The sequence below is a fragment of the Typopeltis vanoorti genome, chromosome 21, assembly GCF_054136105.1.
Source record: "Typopeltis vanoorti isolate ZY-2024b chromosome 21, IOZ_Tvanoo_1.0, whole genome shotgun sequence".
In the NCBI taxonomy this organism is placed as follows: domain Eukaryota; kingdom Metazoa; phylum Arthropoda; class Arachnida; order Uropygi; family Thelyphonidae; genus Typopeltis; species Typopeltis vanoorti.
The window spans coordinates 25,418,436-25,438,215 of record NC_143569.1 but is presented as its reverse complement, the minus strand read 5'-3'; the positions used below and the strand labels follow the sequence as shown (position 1 = coordinate 25,438,215).

The 19,780-nt window shown below is 38.0% G+C and overlaps 1 protein-coding gene across 2 annotated transcripts in view; it reads right to left on the bottom strand.

The window, feature by feature from the left end:
- The window catches only part of LOC150094680 (sialin-like), a 143,780-nt gene extending 135,008 nt beyond the window's left edge, over positions 1-8,772 (bottom strand). The window contains exons 1-3 of one of the 2 annotated variants that reach the window (XM_090411368.1): positions 8,108-8,772; positions 7,833-7,964; positions 972-1,069 (exon numbers count right to left, since the gene is read on the bottom strand). In XM_090411368.1, the coding sequence (XP_090267494.1) occupies positions 972-1,047 (76 nt within the window). In that variant the 5' untranslated portion in view covers positions 1,048-1,069; positions 7,833-7,964; positions 8,108-8,772. The remainder of the gene's footprint in view (positions 1-971; positions 1,070-7,832; positions 7,965-8,107) is intronic. The other variant, XM_090411367.1, reaches the window with a different exon arrangement.
- Between the last annotated feature and the right edge of the window lie 11,008 nt (positions 8,773-19,780).

Below are 19,780 nucleotides of genomic sequence, written 5' to 3'. Positions count from 1 at the left end.
CTATGGAACGAACCTTATGAGAACAGGTTGACGATTTGTAAGTTGCAGAAATTGGTTGATAGGCAGAAAAGGGGAGATATGATTGAGACATTCAAATTGCTCAAGGGTTTCTATAGGATTAATTCAGAGGATATTTTTGAGATCAGGACTGGTGGTGGAAGAACTAGGGGACATCTATGGAAGCTGGGCAAGAGTGTGGTTAGCAAGGGTGTTAGAGCTGGGTTCTTTACTTTTAGAGTGGTAAATGAGTGAAATAAGTTGACAGTGAGTGTGTTCAAGGTAAAGTATGATAGATACTGTGAGAATGTCGTATAGTTGTGTGGACATGATGTTTAGGGCATCCCTCGATGAGTCTAAGGACTCCCTGGAGTCGCCTGTAATAATAATAATAATAATATCTATCACAACAGTTATTCAATTTAGTCAGGGAATCTTGCACACATGTATTTATTTGGAAGTATAACATCATTAGCATAAAGTAAAAAGCTGAGATTAACATTTTCAATATCGATATCAGGTTTAATACCACTTTCATTCATGATGTGATCCATATAGATAATAACAGAGGGGATAACGTACATCCTTGTCTGACACCCTGTGATTTCTTGAACTTTGTCCTTTTAATAAAACTTAACCATTATTAGTTTTAAAAGAGAAAAAAAAAATTAAATAAAAATAATAAATACTGTGGACATGAACCTATGCTTTATTAACTAGATAAAGGGGAGGGGAGAATAGTTAATAAACTACTCAATGCAACACAGACATGAAACTGTGAGAAAATGCTAATGATTGAAATTATGAAGCTTATTAATACAATGTGAATATTCATGTCCTTCTATTTCTTATTAATAGTTTCAGTATTTCAATTTTAAGCAGGATAACTTTCATCTTCATTTGGAAGGTTTGTTCAAATAACTTAATAACCTAATACATACATACATATATATATATATATATTTCAAACTTACAACAGCATCCTTTACTGCTATGTTCTGATGGAAGCACTATATATGGAACTTTCAAGTCATCCTTAAATGAATTCATTCTCTTCAGAGAAACTATAACGCTATGGGGGGGGGGGAAAGAAAAGCAACACTATTATTAATTTAATTTCTTTATTTAACAAGTTACTTATGAACCTGAAAACAGCAGTTTTTTTTTGTTTTTTTTTATAAATGCTGTAAGCATATATAAAGAACTTAAAGTAACCTTTAAGGATTTTTTTTTTAATTGGAAGCATATGCCTGCACTAAGTTTTTTTCAAAGCATGAATCTAGCATACAGGGAATGTTTTCTTTTCTTAATACTTGATCCTAAATATCAAGGACTGTTCAACCTGTAATTATATCAGTACTGTGGACAGATAAAGGTTGGTCGATTGCCAGCAAAAGTTGGTTGATTGGTAGAGCCTCTGCTACTAATAGCTTAAGCAAGTTTGAGCATGGTTAATAGTTGGATGGGGTACAATCGTTCGATGCTGTTGGCACACTCTCCCTCGATGAGTCTTAGGACTCCCTGGAGGTATCACATAACAATAATAATAAATTTAGTTTAATCCTTTATCAAAGTGTATGCAAACAAAGTTTGTGCCTGAAGTATCTTCAGGATTGAGGCAACTTGTAGTAAAGGTGGACATGCTCTCATCACTCCTTGTCTCAGTATCTCGTATAATTCAAAGCACATCTCCTTGCAGAGATAATGCTATGCATTAAGGGAAGGGCCGCTACCCAAACCGGTTCAACCTTTACTGAGGTCTCGTCAGTGGGAGCCAGACTCAGAAGTGGTGATACTAAGGAAGAAGCAATGGAGAGGTCATATTTACCTATACGGATTGCCAAAAGGTGTACCACCTTATTATTAAATCCAAAGTACCTTAATAATAAGGTGGTACACCTTTTAGCAATTCGTATAGGTAAATATGACCTCTCCATTGCTTCTGACTTAGTATCACTACTTCTGGGTCTGGCTTCCACTGAAGACACCTCAATAAAGGTCGAAACCGGTCTCGGTAGTGGGCGTTACCTTAATGCATAGCATTATACATGTCTGCAAGGAGATGTGCTTTGCATTATGGGAGATACTAAGACAAGGAGTGATGAGAGCTTGGTCCACCATTATCACGAGTTGCCTCAGTCCTGAAGATACTTCAGGTTTAAAGGATTAAACTAAATTTATTATAGTCTAACCAAGTGAAAAATAAACTTCCAACAAAGAAATAGTTAACAATGCATACAAAGATCTATAGGTGGTCTTCCAGGAAGCAAAGGACATTAGCACACAGAATGAACACCTGTCCAAGAAATTATGCCCGTAGATTCTGTAGTTCTGAAATATAATACTGTTCTATAGTTAAGGCCTAGCTGGTTAAATGGATGGTATTTTCTGTTCTCTATAGGAATATAGGAAAATTATTATTACTATTATTACGGGCAACTCCAGGGAGTCATTAGACTCATCGAGGGAGGCCCCAAATCATATTCATCACAACTATTCGACATTCATACAGTATCTATCATACCTCGCCTTAAACTCATTCACTGTCACAGCATCCACTACAGACTCAGGGAGCGAATTCCACTCGTTCACTACTCTAAAAGTAAAGAACCCAGCTCTAACACCTTTACTAACCACACTTTTGCCCAGTTTCCATGGATAGTCCTCCCACAACCAGCCCTGTTCTCAAAAATATCTTCTGAATTAATCCTATAGAAACCCTTCAGTAATTTGAATGTCTCAATCATATCTCCCCTCCTCCGCCTATCAACCAATTTTTGCAACCCACAAATCCTCAACCTGTTCTCATACGGTTCATTCCACAGACCTGCTATCATCTTGGTCACTTGCCTCTGGATCCTCTCCACCTCCTCCCCATCAAGAAGAAACCTAGGTGACCAAATCTGAGCACAGTAGTCGAGATGGGGTCTTATCACGGCTCGATACAGAGGAACAATAACCTGCTTGTCTCTGCTTGTCAACGTATTCTTCAGCAACCAAGTGATTTGATCACTTTTGCAATGTGTCCCCTAAATTTCAATTCCTTATCCACCAACACTCCTAAATCTCATGCCTCATCAATTTCCTGGAGCACCGTTCCACCAATGCAGTAAACTGCTGCCAATCTTTTCACCCCAAAATGCATAACCTTACATTTTGCCACATTAAATTGACATCCATTCTCCTTAGCCCAGACCTCCAATCTATCCAAATCATCCTGCAAAATTTTGATGTCATCTGCATTCACTATTGCCCTACCCAACTTCGCATCATCCGCAAACAAATGAACTGTTCCTCTCAGATCATTTCCTATATCATTTATGAACAAATTAAACAGCAGTGGTCCAAGAACAGATCCTTGTGGACTCTACTCCTGAGTAAACCACTCTCTGATATCTCTCCGTCAACCACCCTCCTATCCATCTCACCAACCCTATGTCCATTCCCATATGCTGCAATTTACTGATTAGAATTCCATGTGGTATCCTGTCAAAGGCCTTAGCAAGGTCCAGTAGAATCACTGTAAACCCATTACCTTTATCCAGTTCAGCCGTCACTGTGTTATAATACATGAGCAAGTTACTGAGGCATGACCTACCCTTCACAAAACCATGCTGTCCCCGATACAGTATCCCATTTTCTTCTATCCAATCTTATATTTTCCTCTTGACTATTTTCTCTAAGACCTTGATAATGATTCCTGTTATGCTGATTGGCCGGTAATTTTCAACAGCAGCCTTGGAATCACCTTTGTGCAGTGGAACTATTTTCCCCTCTTTCCACCCCCTTGGGACTGACCCAGTCCTGAGGCTCAAATTAAACAAAATGGTCAAGGGCACTGACAATTCTTTGGCCGCTTCACGTACGACATGAGCTGGTATACCATCCAATCCCACAGATGTATTGACATTGAGGTTCTGTAATAGACTAGTTACCTCTACTTCATTCATCACAATTCCAGTATAAGCTGTTGGTTCTTCCATTCCTGCAAAGTCACCACCTGGATGATATACTCTTACAAAGTGCTCGTTCAGTAATTCCACAATATCGACTGATTCGGTTACCACCCTACCCTCAGCATTTTTTAAGATCATTCTACCATGAGCATTTTTCCTTTTACTTGCAACATATTGAAAAAACTGTTTGGGATTCTCTTTAGCCTGCGTGGCCAATTTCCTTTCGTAATCTGCTTTTGCTTTTCTTACCACCCTTGTTACCATCCTGGCCTGAGCTTTATACTGTTCCTGTGCCTGATGGTCACCCTTCTCTCTGCATGTCTTCACAAGTTTAGAGAATGGAGGAATTAATAATTAAAAATCTGATGAACAGTGACCATGGAAATATCTGTATAAAATACACACAGCCAATGCAATAGTGTATGTCTGTGAAAGAGAGTGGAGTGAGGAATAAACCTGATGATTATTCTCTTCTGTAACATTCAACAAATTTTTGGGCACTCTTAGACACACCAGCCCAAATGAAAGAACAATATTCAACTGTTGGGTAGATTCATAGAATATTTAATAGTTGTTCAGGTCAAAACAACACAGATATCTCAATTTTTTGAACTGAGAAATACTTGTGCTACTGTTCAATGTGTACTCTGAACAGATATTGAGTAGTAGCTGCACATGTTCCAATGGACTTGGTACTGAATGAGGGAATTATTGATGCTATTTCATTTGAACATTTGCAACAGAAATACAGGGTGACCATAAATTAACTTTCAACTCCTTGGAGATATCTGTAGCTAAACTAATACATGGAATGAGACCACATTTCATATTGAGACTTTCGAAGGCATGGGGAGATGAATTCCGCAAAAAAAAAAGATTTAGTACCAAAAGTTGCTAGCAGGGGGAATTTTGGCGCTGGTGGCAAAAGCAGTCAAATATTTGCAGTAAATGCATGTAAAAGGATTATGCAAATTTTACTGTGCATACATGATAGCAGCGCCACCAATTCCACTTAAAAAGGGATTGGGAACGTTCAGGCAGTTATTCGAATGACTGACGAATTGTGTCAAAATGTGTCCTACCTTGCCTCAGCATGCTTTACTTGTTAAGTTGTTTTACCTTAAACAGTGCAATGTCATAGCAGGAATTTAGATGCCTTCATAACCTGCATACAGGTCCTATGTCAGTTGTAGCACTGAGAGCTATGATTAAGAAGTTTGAAGAAACTGGATCAGTAGGAGTTAGACCTGGCAAAGCACTGCAAGAAGAGACAGTAACTGATGTTGCTACTGCGGTGTTTGACGACACAGGGACCAGTACTGGTCCAAGCACTCCTGCCATAGCTCGCAAACTTGAAATGGCTTATGGTACAGTCTGGAAAATCTTACGGAAGTTCAGTCGTGTGCAAGCACTAACTACTGCAGATTATGATAAGTGCACGACCTTCAAGCTAACGTTTCTTGCCTAAATGGAGGTCAACAATGACTGGCCTTGGAGAATATTGTGGGGTGATGAGGCTCATTTTTATCTGAATGGGTAGGTCAACACTCACAACTGCAGAATTTGGGCATCTGAACATCCCCAAGCGATCCAGCAAGTACCACTGCATTCTCCAAAAGTAACCATGTGGTGTGGCTTCACTGCCGATTTCATAATAGGACCATACTTTTTTCAGCGTATTACCCCCTACAGATCCTGTAACCTGCTCCATTACTGGATAGATTTATCGATAAATGCTGGAAAATTTTGTCATTCTTGCATTGCAGCAAAGACAATTTTGGACTCCATAATTTTTATGCAGGATGGAGCATGGCTACACATTGAACGTTCAGTACAGTGCCTTTTATGCCAGCATTTCAGTAATGAGAGGGTTATCAGTTAGTTCTTTCCGACAGCATGGCTGCTTCGATCCCTGGCCATCACTCCATGTGACTTTTGGCTGTGGGGGTATTTGAAATCCATTGTGTAAATTGGTGGCATTCCCAACTTGCATGTCTTGAAAGAGAACATAAAACAGGCTGTTATGAACATCCAATCTGACTCCTTACACTCAGCTGTAGAGCACATTGCAAACCGGATGCAATTTGTTATACACAAGAAAGGTCAGCACATTGAAAATCATGTATGTGGTCAAGGGGACCCTGATTCTGATGAATAAAACATTTCCTGTGAGTTCAATCACTACATTAATTTCTGTGTCTCTTACAAGCTGTTGTTTTAGTTTAATTATTATTATTCTTATTATCATTGTAACGTGCCACATATCCAGCTGGGATGAGTGATGTGGCTGTGATCTGCCTTTAATGTAATTATCCGCTTGTTTACAGCTCCGCCAGCGCCAAATTTCCCCTAGCGGCGACTTTCGGTACTAAATCTTTTTTTTTTCGCAGAAATCATCTCCCTATGCCTTCAAAAGTCTCAATATAAAATTTGGTCTCATTCCGTTTATTGGTTTTAGCTACAGATGCCTCCAAAAAGGGAAAGTTATTTTATGGTCACCCTGTATTTATAGAACACACATATTGCAGAAACCAAACACCTGTGCAAAACTGTGAGGAGTGAGTTGGTAAGAGATGGATTATTAATCCATCTAACTGCCCTCCTCTGTATTGAGTCAAACATTTCGAGGGAGTTTTTACTGATCCCACTCCAAATTTGAGAGCAGTATTCAAGAACACACTTGCTGGAAAACCAAAGTTTAGACATTGGTCCAAGCTTTTGGGTGAAATGGGGGTTGAAAGCTCTTATTCCAGTAAGAATCATTTGAGTTATTTGGTTGGAGAAAGTGTCTCAACTGAAGAGTAAGAATAGTCCGTCCAAGGAAAGGAGGAGAAGAAATCATGCAGGCCATTGCAAAATTCTTGACATTTAAACTATTGGCTCACATGAGCTGGCTGCCTATACCCTATCCATGGCCAGGGGCACGCCAGTAGTGTCCGGCACCTATGTGCAAAACTTTAGTTGGCGCCCCTATACCCAGTAGCACGCCAGTAGTGTCCGGCACCTATGTGCAAAACTTTAATTGGTGCCCCTATTCCCCCCTCCAATAAAAAAATCACTTTAAAAAAAAACTTTTTTTTTTTTTTAAGTATTTCCTCCTCTTTGGCACCTTTACTATCCTGGCACCTGTATGCATCGCAGACATTGCAGGCCGATGCACCCCTGCCCATGGCACTGATGTACTTAATTGGTTCTTCTTCAATTTGTGTATGGGGATGAATATATATATATATATATATATATATATTTCCCAGAAAGCTAAGGAGTCTCACCTGTCCAAGAAATTATGCCCTCAGATTCTGTAGTTCTGAAATATAATACTGTTCTATAGTTAAGGCCTAGCTGGCTAAATGGATGGTATTTCTTCTCTATGAGGAATTGATTCAAATTCCACTGCAGTATGAACATTTATGAATGCTGAGGAGAGTAAATGAGTTTCATTGCCTAGTGTGAGCACTACTTTGCTTACTGAGAGCCTAAAGAGGTTTGAAACAAAGTGCTGTTTGTTTCTAAAACTCCCTGAAGGTGTCACATAATAATAATAAATATATTACAAAAACAATAATGCCACAGCATATTATAAATAAAATTGATGGCCAGTGAACACCAATCTGTCCTTGGGAAAGAGCACTTGACTGGCATCAAATCTTGATATTTCAGGAGCTCCAATCTGTGGAGGTCTTGAGTTTTACATGAAACCAAATTTAAAATTATTGCAAAATATAGTTTCACTATATTTTGTATATTTGTAAATATACAAATATATACTGTATATTTGTATATACAGAGAAAAAATTGCACAATTTATTACATTTGAGTAATTGTTTTAATTAACAAGTCATTTAAGAATATACAATAAAAAAGATCTTTAACAGTTACTTGCATGTGATTAAATAACAGCCTCTCAGATTTTTTTTAAATGGTAGATCCTGCAATACTTAGCAGACTCTGCTTTCTCATGCTGGAAATCCATGGCCATCACTGAGGGACAATGGAGGGGAAAGAAATCAACTATATTAGACAAAAAAAAAAAAAACTGCAATTAACTGAATAATAGTAACAGAAGATAAACTTATTTAAGTTTAGTTACAATTTCCAGTAAGTCCAACTCATATCGTTACGTTAAAACTTAAACAAAATGGTTTAATACCTACTTCACATCAAATTATAAAATTCCAAATGACGGAGAGAAATCAGCTGTTTCACCTTATTAAAGATTACATTCTTGTTTCTTGATAACGGCAGTGAGTTTTTGATTTAACATCAAGATAAACCGCCACTGGTTTTTATTATTAGCTGTCTAAAAATATATATGGTTTCATGACTTTCAAGGTTATCATGAGTACGACTGATAGCAAATGAACGAGGCCTAAAACGAAACAACGAATGCTTTGCAGAACTCCACATTCTCCTTAAACTAATACCTAACATTTCAAATTATTTGTTTCTTGATATTATGAATCATCATCATTCAAAAGTACAACCCAGCAGCTATTATATTACAGCTGTGTTATTATTATTATTATTATTATTATGCAACACAGTGGGAGCCAGGTTCTACAGATTTAATCCGGTAAAACTCATGCGCAATGTGAGGACTTTTCCTCATGATTAAGTCTTACTTCAAAAAACACATCGAAGTTTGATTTTCATGATTAGCTGTATAAACATAACTTTATCAAACCAATCACTGTGACCTAATTCAACCAAGTACATGTAAATAAATAAAGTTCCTCGAAACATGGCAATTAATTCAATGCATCCACCTCGAATTACAACTTGAGCAGACGACACTATTTAATTTAAAAGAAATCCTACTCTGAATGAAACCTCGGGCGTATAGGGAGAGTAATACAGTTGAGCGGAGAGTACGTTAACCACTCGGAGTAAACCTTAGAGGTCGGTGAACGGTAGGAATTATTACTGTAATAAATTATTATTATTATTATTATATGAAGGCAAAAAAAAATTCAGCACTGGATACATTACGTAATACCAAAAGTTTCAGATCCAGAAAAACTGGATTTAAAAAATCTCACAAAGAGAATACAGAAATTTCTATAGAACCTATATAGAAATTTCTGTATTCATACTTGTTTGAGCAAGTATCACATGCTCAAACATGCGCAGTAAAAGGAAGAAATATAAGATATAACATAACACATCTGACACCATAACTCTACAAAAAATCTGTCGATGCGCAATATACAGCTCTCGCTATCAAGTCATCCACACCTTCCAGCAGCATATCCTGTTTCCACAAACGGGCTCTGGCAAAGCTGGCGAGCATTGCCGCCGCAAAGGTATATCTTCCCTAGTTGAAGGAAATGGCAACTTAATCTCTAGGTGGTGTAATATGCATACCAGTCTCACTGTAGAGGGCCCTGACCCTCACCCAATCGAGCTGTAGCAGTAAAACGACGCCACGGACCGAGCGCGGATTAGTAACTGGACCGAACTAGGTAGTAACAAACCTGGATGTTTCCCGATCAGGTAGCGAAAAGTCATGAAACTATATTTTGTTTAAGTTAAGGGATATAACATCCCATATAGTATCTAATAATCTAATGAAACTATATATTTTGCCAATTTGTGACTGGAAGAAGACCAAATATTGTGACTGCATGGGGGGGGGGGGGGGACTATCAAGGCCATGCACGGACAGGAGACCGATTCATCTCTGTGTAGGCGATATGTTTGCGAGTCAGTCACCTCTCACTGCATGCCCCCCTTTCTTTTTATCTCTTCCTCACCAAACACGACGAACCACAACTGAATGAAATGTGTTTTTACTGTGCATCTCAAAAATTCTCACATGCAATATAGCTTCAAGAAAACACAAAGAAACATAAAAAAAAGCAACAGAAATCCAACCAAAGAACCCACCAGCACTAATTTTTACCAAAAGATTTTTCGCATCCACTTCACTAACATTCGTGACCTAAACAGCAATATAAATGATGGGCACCACACCTACAGTCATCTAAACCAGAACTACTATTCCTTTCAGAATCCCAACTGACAACCTCAATAACCACTCAACCCCTCAACTGGCCGAAGTTAACAATACACAGCTCTTTCTGCCACAAGGGTGGCACTTGTGTATTCAAGAGAACAGACATACCCCCTCTCAAAACTTCAAATCTTTTAATCCCTACTATTTGATCTGCTTTGGCTCAAAATTTCTCTACCAAATCAACCTGGGCTTTACATATGCTCCCTCTATCGCTATCCAAACTCTGTCAGCCAATCTACCTCTTCAAATTTCTCTCTCTAAAAGCTCGACTTTCTGCAGTCTAAGTACTCCAACAGTGAGGTCAACATTCTTGGGGGACTTCACTGTCCACAACACATACTGGCTCCCCTTCTCCTGTTCATCGATCAAGCAGGCAGGGATGGTGAGGTATTTGCCATCAGCAATTACCTATCTCAGATCATCAATCATCGCACCAGAATACCAGTCAATCCCCTCCAATCTGCCAACGCACTTGATATCTTCCTAACAGACTCCTGTTCTAGGTATACTGTGGTTGTCCTTTTTCCCCTTGGAAAAGCGGACCACAACCTCATATAAGTCTCTTTTGGTGCAGAACTCACCACCTCGTATCTCACCACCACCAAGTTCACATCTCGTATCCTTTGGCACCACAAGAGTGACAACTGGCAGGACCTCCATGACTTATATTTCTCATTCCACCGCCAAACTGACTACGGCTTCAGTTCTTCTGATCTAAACACCTGCTCAGATCGAATAACAGAAATCATCCTCGCTGGATTGACGGCTCTCATCCCCTATTCTAGTCGAAACTCTCAGCCACCATCTAAGCCTTGGTTCTCCAAAAAAGTGAGCCAGTACTAAAAAAGAAAAAATAACTCTGCTTACTACAATTGGCTCAAGACCAAAACTCTAGCCGCCATCTCTGCCTATACTGCAGCCCACAACAATTCTAAAAGAAACATCACCAAGTCTGACTCTGAAAGGACCAAATCCTGCTAACTCCATCCTGCTCAAATGGCAGAGACTTCTCGTCCCTTGCCATGGACATTGAGGGTACCCTCTTCCCACCCAGGTTTCCACCACTGTCCCATCCAGTTGGTCCTGTAGTCACTCACCAAAAGACAAGGCCAACTACTTGTATCACTTGTACAATTGCTGCATTGATGACCTGCGCAAAATTCACTCCACTCCACAAACAACAGCTTCCTTCAACCAGTGAAGTACCATCCAATTGCTCTCACTTCTGGAATCTCAAAAATTTTTTTAAAAAAATTATGAAAATCATCAACAACCAACTCTTACACTACCTAGAGACATACCAACTAATCAGTAAGCAGCAGTATGGATTCCGCCACTTACGATCTGTAGCTGCTCTTTTTGCTTTCACCACCCACCAATGGACTCAAACCATGGAAAAATTTGAAAAAACTCACGTCGTTGCCGACATTTCAAAGGCATTTGATCGGGTTCGTCATAGAAACCTACTCACCAAACTGTTATCCTATGGCCTGCCTTCCCCGCTCTGCAACTGGATTGTCAACTTTTCTCACTGGTCACTCAATATGTGCCATGGTGGACGGCTCACTCTCCTCAGATTTCCCTACCAATGCAGGAGTACCTCAGAGTTCTCTTCTTTCACCCACTAATTTCCTCTTCTATATAAACGACCCGCTCTCACAATCTTCCAATCCTATCCATAGCTTTGCTGACGACAGTACACTCCAATCCTCCTTTTCATTTGACAAAACTGTTAGCGTTCAAGTAATATATTCCACAAAATCTACCACGATCACGGCCTGAATTCAGATCTCCTAGCAATATCCCAGTGGGAGACGGACACGGTGCAAACTTCAATGCCATTAAAACTCGGTTATGTCTGATCTCTTATAACAAAGAGCTCACATCCCCCCCCCTAGCTTCAGTAATTCTGAGATATTCAAGCTTGATCAGATTTGTCTTCTTGGACTGACTTGCACCTCCTATATTTCCTGGCACAACCATTTTTCAACAATGGCTTCTGTAGCCGCAAAATTTGGTGTACTTTTCGCAAAAGACACTATTTCACCTTTACAGCTGCTAAATCTACAGAAAGCCTAAATCCGCCCATCCATAGAATATAGCTCCCATATTTGGAGTGGTGCACCAAAATCTTCTCTAAGATTGCTCGAGTCTATCCAGAAAAGGGCAATCAGGCTATTTAATGATCCCTCTCTCTCTCACAGACGTTCAGTTTCTGTCTTGTGCCTCTTCTACAGATACTTTCATGGACAATGCTCTGCTGAATTGGCAACCATCATTCAAAGTCATTAAAACAAGAGTCACTGATAACGAACACCCTTTTACAATCCATCTTAAAACTCACCGAACCAACTTCAGTACATCTTCTTTTATTCCATCTACTTCCGTCCTTTGGAACAGTCTCCCCCACTTTGCTCTCCCGATAGATTACAACCAGTGGTGAGCTATAAGGGGCTCGCGCGAGCCCTTTGTTAAATTTTTCTAAAATTTGCGATCCCCTTCTTCTTGTTGTTTACTTTTTAATCTTTTCCAAAAAAAAAAAATAATAATAATAATAATTTTTTTAAATATATTAAGCGACAAACTCGTACGGTAACCTAACAAAAATTAGTCTATTCGGCAGTGTATAGATTATTTGGAGTTATTGTTTCAACCCTCTATAACGAATACGCCCAAGTTTGAAAATAAAACAGGTGCATGGCATGCGCTATCTTTAACCTTCTCCCTTCTGGTAGCCAACCGTCTGGTAAAACCGTTGATTATCACTTGAAGTATAAAAATAAAAGAGAAATATAACGTATTTCAATATTATTGTGTTTAGATAATATTTATTTATTATTTATATATTATTTGTCATAAAAACTTCTATCACAAAAAAACAAATTTATTTTGTTTATAAAAATGCGAACTGTTGCATATGTGCGATTATAAAAGATTTAGGGCTAAAAACAGCCTTGCCTACTCCCTATATACGGGAATAAAAAGGCGTTAGCTGATTTTTTTTTATATATATTTTGATAGTTAAAAAAGGTTTTTCTTATGTAAGATAAATTAACACAGATGATTGTGTGTAAATATTTCATGTTTGGATCATGAACTATTTGTTTTAATATGATAGCCTTTAATGGTTGATTGTTCCCTCATACTTTTTGATTGGCATTTGTACACAACCTCTACTAATAAAATTTTGTGTGAAATACTGCTTTTTTTTTGCTCGACGATGCGAGCCCTTTGTTAAAATTTCCACAGCTCCGCACTGATTACAACCCTCAGCTGTTCAAGGAAAATGTGAACAGGCTCCTCCTTTCTTCTATTCCTCTTTCCCACACATGGCACTAGTGTGCTATAAGTTTTGTGGTCCTTCGTGTATAAACCAGATATATATAAAAAAATATGAATCCTATCAATTGACCAACAGGCGATGTGTTTATGTCTAGACATCATATTAGCATTTGACACTCTAAGCCAACTAAATCTTATGGGACAAACTTTAAAGGCTAGCTGAAAGTTTTTAATGAGAATGCAGAAAGCCCTGTTATAATAGATAAAAGCCTCTCCACACTTTTCCAAATCAATTGTTCTGTATGGCAAGGTGACCTCTCTCTCTATGGCATGCTTCGCATTAGCATCTGATCCATTAAGTTGGTCAATAAACACAAATAAATCAATTCAAGGAACTAAAATTCATGGAGAAAGTAAAGCAAAACAGTTAGCTTACCCTGAGTATATAACACTTACCCTAGATAATGGAAAATCCATGGAAGAAACAATGAAAATATTGAATCTTTTCGGAAAAGCCACAGCTCTTAAATTAAACCTAACAAAATCTTTCTGCATGATAATTGGCAATGAAAAAAGGAACCTGAAATACCGGCAGGAATGGCGAGAAAAAATTACTTACCATTATTAGGAATCAAGATTGGAGGCTCGGATACTTATGTTTAATCAGTGGGAAAAGTTGTATGAAGCAATATAAATAAAATTAAAAAAAAAAAAAAAAAAAAACACTATGCGAAGAAGATATCTTTCCGTGAATGACAATGCCAGGATTTGCAATATATACTTAGCCTATCGACTGTGCTATAAAATACACAATATCCCATATCGCGGACAATGGGCAGATAAAATACATAGTCTCGTTGCAACACACATATAGGGTTTACAATAAGAACCACTGCACCGTACGACACACTTCAATGAAATAGAAGCTGGAGGTCTAAGCCTAGTCAATATACACCTGAAAATATTCATAACCAGATCTCATCATTGCAGAAAAAGCACATAATAAGCCACACCACGGATATTGCAGTTGTCTTTCCACAGAAATGCCTTCCTCTCAGTCATCAGCTCTCTTCCTTCGATTAAATAAACGCCACATGGAATGCTCATTGAAATGACTAAGAGATACCGCTTTGGAGAAGAAAATTACAGAATAGAAAGGTTACTAAATACGAAATCACAGGCAAGATATTCAGAGTTTTTAAATTAACTTTTCCTATCCCCACACCGAGAACAAAGAAAAGGAGAGATCATTCTAAGCCCAGTTATGAGCAATGTATTCCGACCTTCTATAAGTCCATTTTATAAAACGTTTTTCTACAAAGTACATCATGTAGGTTTGCTGCCCCAAATTTTGGTTGTGGCAGAAGGCATACCGTTGTACTGCCCTCTAACGTTCACTTTTCTGTAGAACCAGAAACACTTTACTAGATGATGATTTATTAAAAAAAAAAAAAAGTGGAAGAAATCTGAAGTGTTGTGAAGTAATGAATGACAAAGATTCCAACAATAAATGAAAATGTACTAATTTGGCTAAATGAGAATAAACTAAGTAGGGTACAAATTTTCATAATTATTATAACTATGTATGCTATTTGGTTACACGGGTAACCAAATAGCATACATAGCATACAAGACTATGTGTATGAAGGAAAAGGCATTGAAAATATCCCGACAAAGTTCTATTAATACTTTCAATAGGAAATATGAGACACTGTATCCTTTTGAAGAAGATCAATGTAGAAGAATGGGACTCCTTAGGAGTTCATTTCTCATCAAACTAAGCAAGTCAATCATCTAGATTACTGAATAGAAGAAAGTGTGTGTGTGTGTGTGTGTGTGTGTGTGTGTGTGTGTGTGTGTGTGTGTGTGTGTGTGTGTGTGTGTGTGTGTGTGTGTGTGTGTGTGTGTGTGTGTGTGTGTGTGTGTGTGTGTGTGTGTGTGTGTGTGTGTGTGTGTGTGTGTGTGAGAGAGAGAGAGAGAGAGAGAGAGAGAGAGAGAGAGAGAGAGAGATAAAGAGCATTCTCTAAAAAAAAATACCTAAAATTAGTTCAGAGTACAGTTCCTGGAAGATTAATCCAATGCGTAATTAAACAACCGTGTGCCAATAAGATTAGCACCATTTTTATGTAATTAGAAATAAGTATGGAAAAACTAAAATATGTCACAAATGTAATAAGAAATATCTTAAATATAAAATAATTTTAAAAGCTACTATTGGTCAAAACAAAGAAGCAGAAATGAAGCTAGATATAAACCATTATTGTTTATAGGACTATAGAACTGAGCGAAGCAATGTCACAAAATTAAATAATTGTAACATATAGTAATACCCCTCAGGGTAAAAGAAGCTGTATATATTGTGAATATTATTTACTATAATGTATGTCCTATTGTTTTTGTCTTGGTGGAAGTGGCGTGTGCGGCCCATGGTGCTAGTTCGCGCAAAGAAAGAGCGTCGTAAGTTCAATTCTAGTCGCCCACTAGAGGAACTTTTACTAAGTCCTTTTTCGACCGGTTACCGAGTTTATCGATCTCTAGCAAGGGCAAGAGGTTTCCTTCCATAACCCTGGGTTTTTCGTCTCGTAAACTCAAGAATATATCGAATGTAGAACCCCCATATTTTCAGATAGTAAACATAGTGTTAGGATTAGGGAATTATGTCAGCATTCGTCAGCTTTCTCTCTTCACCGGATGCCATATATAATTATGATAGTCTTGGGCCAGCTATCTCTGATTGACCAGTGATTCTCCAATACACAGAACAGTATGAAACGTGTTGAAACAATACGTTATCTCGGAATTTATCTTGATGTAGATATCAACTAGAATACAGTAGTACATAAATCGTCTACAAAACAAACTGAGCCTCGTGTCCACACCATTGATTGCACACAACTGTGGAGATTGAACTTCCGCATCAGTCTCCTACAGTTGGATAGGGCTTAAACGGCCTCGCCTATACTATAGGGAAATAAAAGGCGTTAACTGATGTTTTTTATAAAACATTATTATTACTTTATTACTGACTGGCTCACCAAGATAAGACAAAATTAATGATATTCAGATATCCGCTTAGTCAACCAGTTGATAAAAAAATATATAACAATTTACCATTCACTCTCCAATACACAGAACAGTATGAAACATGTTGAAACAATACGTTACCTCGGAATTTATCTTGATGCAGTTATCAACTAGAATACAGTAGTACATAAATCGTCTACAAAACAAACAGAGCCTCGTGTCCACACAATTGATTGCCGAGAATATTCATCACGAGAATATTCATCACGGATACTCTTCATCACAGTATACTTAATCGTATGGAAAATTAATTGCGGGAAATTTCATCGCGAAAAAATATACCGCGGGAAAATTTGAAATCCTATTGTCATGTAATTCCCATATATGGAAAAAAAAAGAAAAGAAATATTTTATGTATTATTTATTATTTCGGTTATATTTAGTGTTCTGAAATTTTTTATTCTGTAAAGTTATTAATATTCTTTCTTACTTAGATACTACAGGCTCTGTAGATGGAATATTAATTTTTACAAAACGGATGGGGTGGTTAGGGAGAAAGCACTTTGATGTTAATTACATATCCAATGTTGAATTATATTGGTGGAATTATACTAGAAGAAACAGAGGAAGCTATGGATCTTGGAGTTTTAGTAGACAGGAAGTTGAAGGTCAAGGGCCATATAGCAGATATTTGCAAATAGAACTCATAGGATAATTTCAATGCTGAAACAAACTTTGACATTTAAAGATAAGGAAGTCATTATGTCTCCTTATAAGGCTTTGTAAAGATATCACTTGATTAACTTTATGTAGCAGGTGAACTCCATTGCCTGGTTTGAGATCACCACACTTCTGACTGGAGACTTGAAGTGGCTGGAAAAAGTTTGATGTTTGGTCTCCAGAGTAGGTTTCACATTATGTAAAAAATAAATTAGTTAGTTATATAAATTATTATCATTACTATTCTAGTTTTACTTTCAGTTAGGGGTGATCTTTTATCATAAAATTCAGCGATTTCCTCTAACTGAACACTGTGACATCACTTGGTAGCTTACTGATGACAGCCTCTGTGTTATTTTAAAGCATCTGTTATTTGACCTCACAATGATGACAAGCGCTACTTTCTGATCGTAAAAATATACTGTTATCATCATTGTGAGGTCAAATAACAGATGTAATAAATGCATATATGGTTGGATGAAAATTCCTAAACTTCCGAACTCAGCTTACGGAATTACATACTGAAAGATTAAGATTTTATTACTGCTATTATTTGTGGGTAAGGTAGGTGAAGTAGTTGTTGTTCTTCTTCAATTTCATTGAATAATTTCTCATACATGTTTTATTATTATGCTGTATGGGAGGAAATTAAGTTTTATTATTATTATTATTATTATTATTATTACAAAAACCTCCATGGAGTCAAAGACTCATCGTGGGAGGTCCACTGTTATACACACAGTTTATCATACTGTGCCTTAAATATATTCACTGTCTCTGCACACAACACACTCTCGGGCAAAGCATTCCAATCACTCACCACTCTCCATGCAAAAAACCTGCTCCTCACTCCCTTGCTCACACCCTCCTTATACAGCTTCCAGGAATGACCTCTTGTTCTCCTGCTATCCTCACCCATTCTGTGCAAAACCTCCCCGACGTTAATCTGGTAATAACCACTCAACAGCTTATATGTCTCAATCATATCCCCCCTCCTCCTTCTATCCACCAATTTCTGCAAATTGCATTTTGTCAATCTGTCTTCATACTCTACATTCCAGAGACCAGAAACCACCTTAGTCAATCGCCTCTGAACTTTTTCCAACGCAATTTCATCTTTTTGAAAACTAGGTGACCAGATCTGTGCACAGTATATGTGGCCTGATCAAAGCCTTATACAAAGGAACCATAACATCCTTACTTCTACAAGTCAATGTCCTCCGCATCATTCCAATTATCTGCTGTGTTGTCTTCACTATTTTAGCAACATGTCCCCGAAATTTTAGGTCCTTGTCTACAATCACTTCCAGATCTCTCATTTCCTCTACCTCTTCCAAGATATTCGCACCGATTGTGTACTTTACATCCCATCTCTGCTTCCCAAATTTCAAAACCTTACACTTTGAGACATTGAATTGACATCCCCACTTATTTACCCATTCAGACAGTGTATTCAAGTCCTCTTGCAAAGCTACAGCATCCACACTACTCCTGATAGCTCTGCCCAACTTTGCATCATCTGCAAACAACTGCACATCACCATTCAGACCTCTCCAGATATCATTTACATACAAATTAAACAGCAATGGACCCAAAACAGACCCTTGAGGTACACCACTAGTAACTTTCCTCTTCTGCGATATCGCTCCTCCATAGACAACTCGCTGATACCTATCAGACAACCAATCTCCAATCCAGTGAACCAATCTACTGTTCTGCCCCATCCGTTCCAATTTAATGACCAGCTTGTCATGTGGCAATTTATCAAACGCCTTTGCAAAATCTAAATATACCACTGTATATGCAATACCCTTATCCAACGCATTTGTCACTTTATTATAAAAAGTAAGCAGGTTGCTAAAGCATGATTTTCCTTTAGTAAATCCATGCTGGCCACCAAAGAGTATTTTTCTGTTGTCAACCCAATTCTGAACTTTATTCCTAACTAACTTCTCTAATACCTTGACCACAACTCCAGACACACAGACTGGTCTATAATTCAAAGCCTTACTCTTATCACCTCCCTTATGAATTGGAACAATTTTACCTTCTTTCCACTCTTTTGGAACTTGACCCAGTGAGAGACTCATGTTGAAAAGATATACAAAAGCTGTTGTTAACTCTCTGGCACATTCCCTCAAGACACGTGGTGAAATAGCATCAAGTCCCACAGCCTTATTTACATCAAGTCTATTCAATTCCTCATATACCTCCTGTTCACTTACTAACAGTTCCTCCTCCTCCTCTTCTCCCACAACTTTCAAGTTCTGCATGATGTCACATTCGCAAGAGTGAAATACCTTTAGAAATTGCTCATTAAATATCTCAACTATATCCTCCGCAGCGGTTATCATTCCTCCGTTTTCACCAATCAATCCCATTCTACCATAATCATTCTTTCTTCTACTGGCGACATATCGAAAAAACTCCTTAGGATTTTTTTTGGCCGCTTTAGCTAACTGCTGCTCATACTGCATTTTTGCTACCCTTATCAAGCTAGTCACCTTCCTCGCCTGCTCTTTGTACTTCTCATGCAACTGGTTGTTATATATACTCATTTTGTTTTTCTTCCATAATACCGTCTTCTTCCATATTGCATACCTTATCTCTTGATTCATCCATTTTGCACCCACTCTGTTTACCCTCTTGACCCTCGGAATACACTCTGATATTGCCTCCACCAAATAGTTCTTGAGTATGGCCCAAGCAGCATTGATATCCTTTCCATCCAGTTCTTCTTTCCAATTTATTATCGCAAGCTGTTTCCTGAGCTTTTCGTAATTAC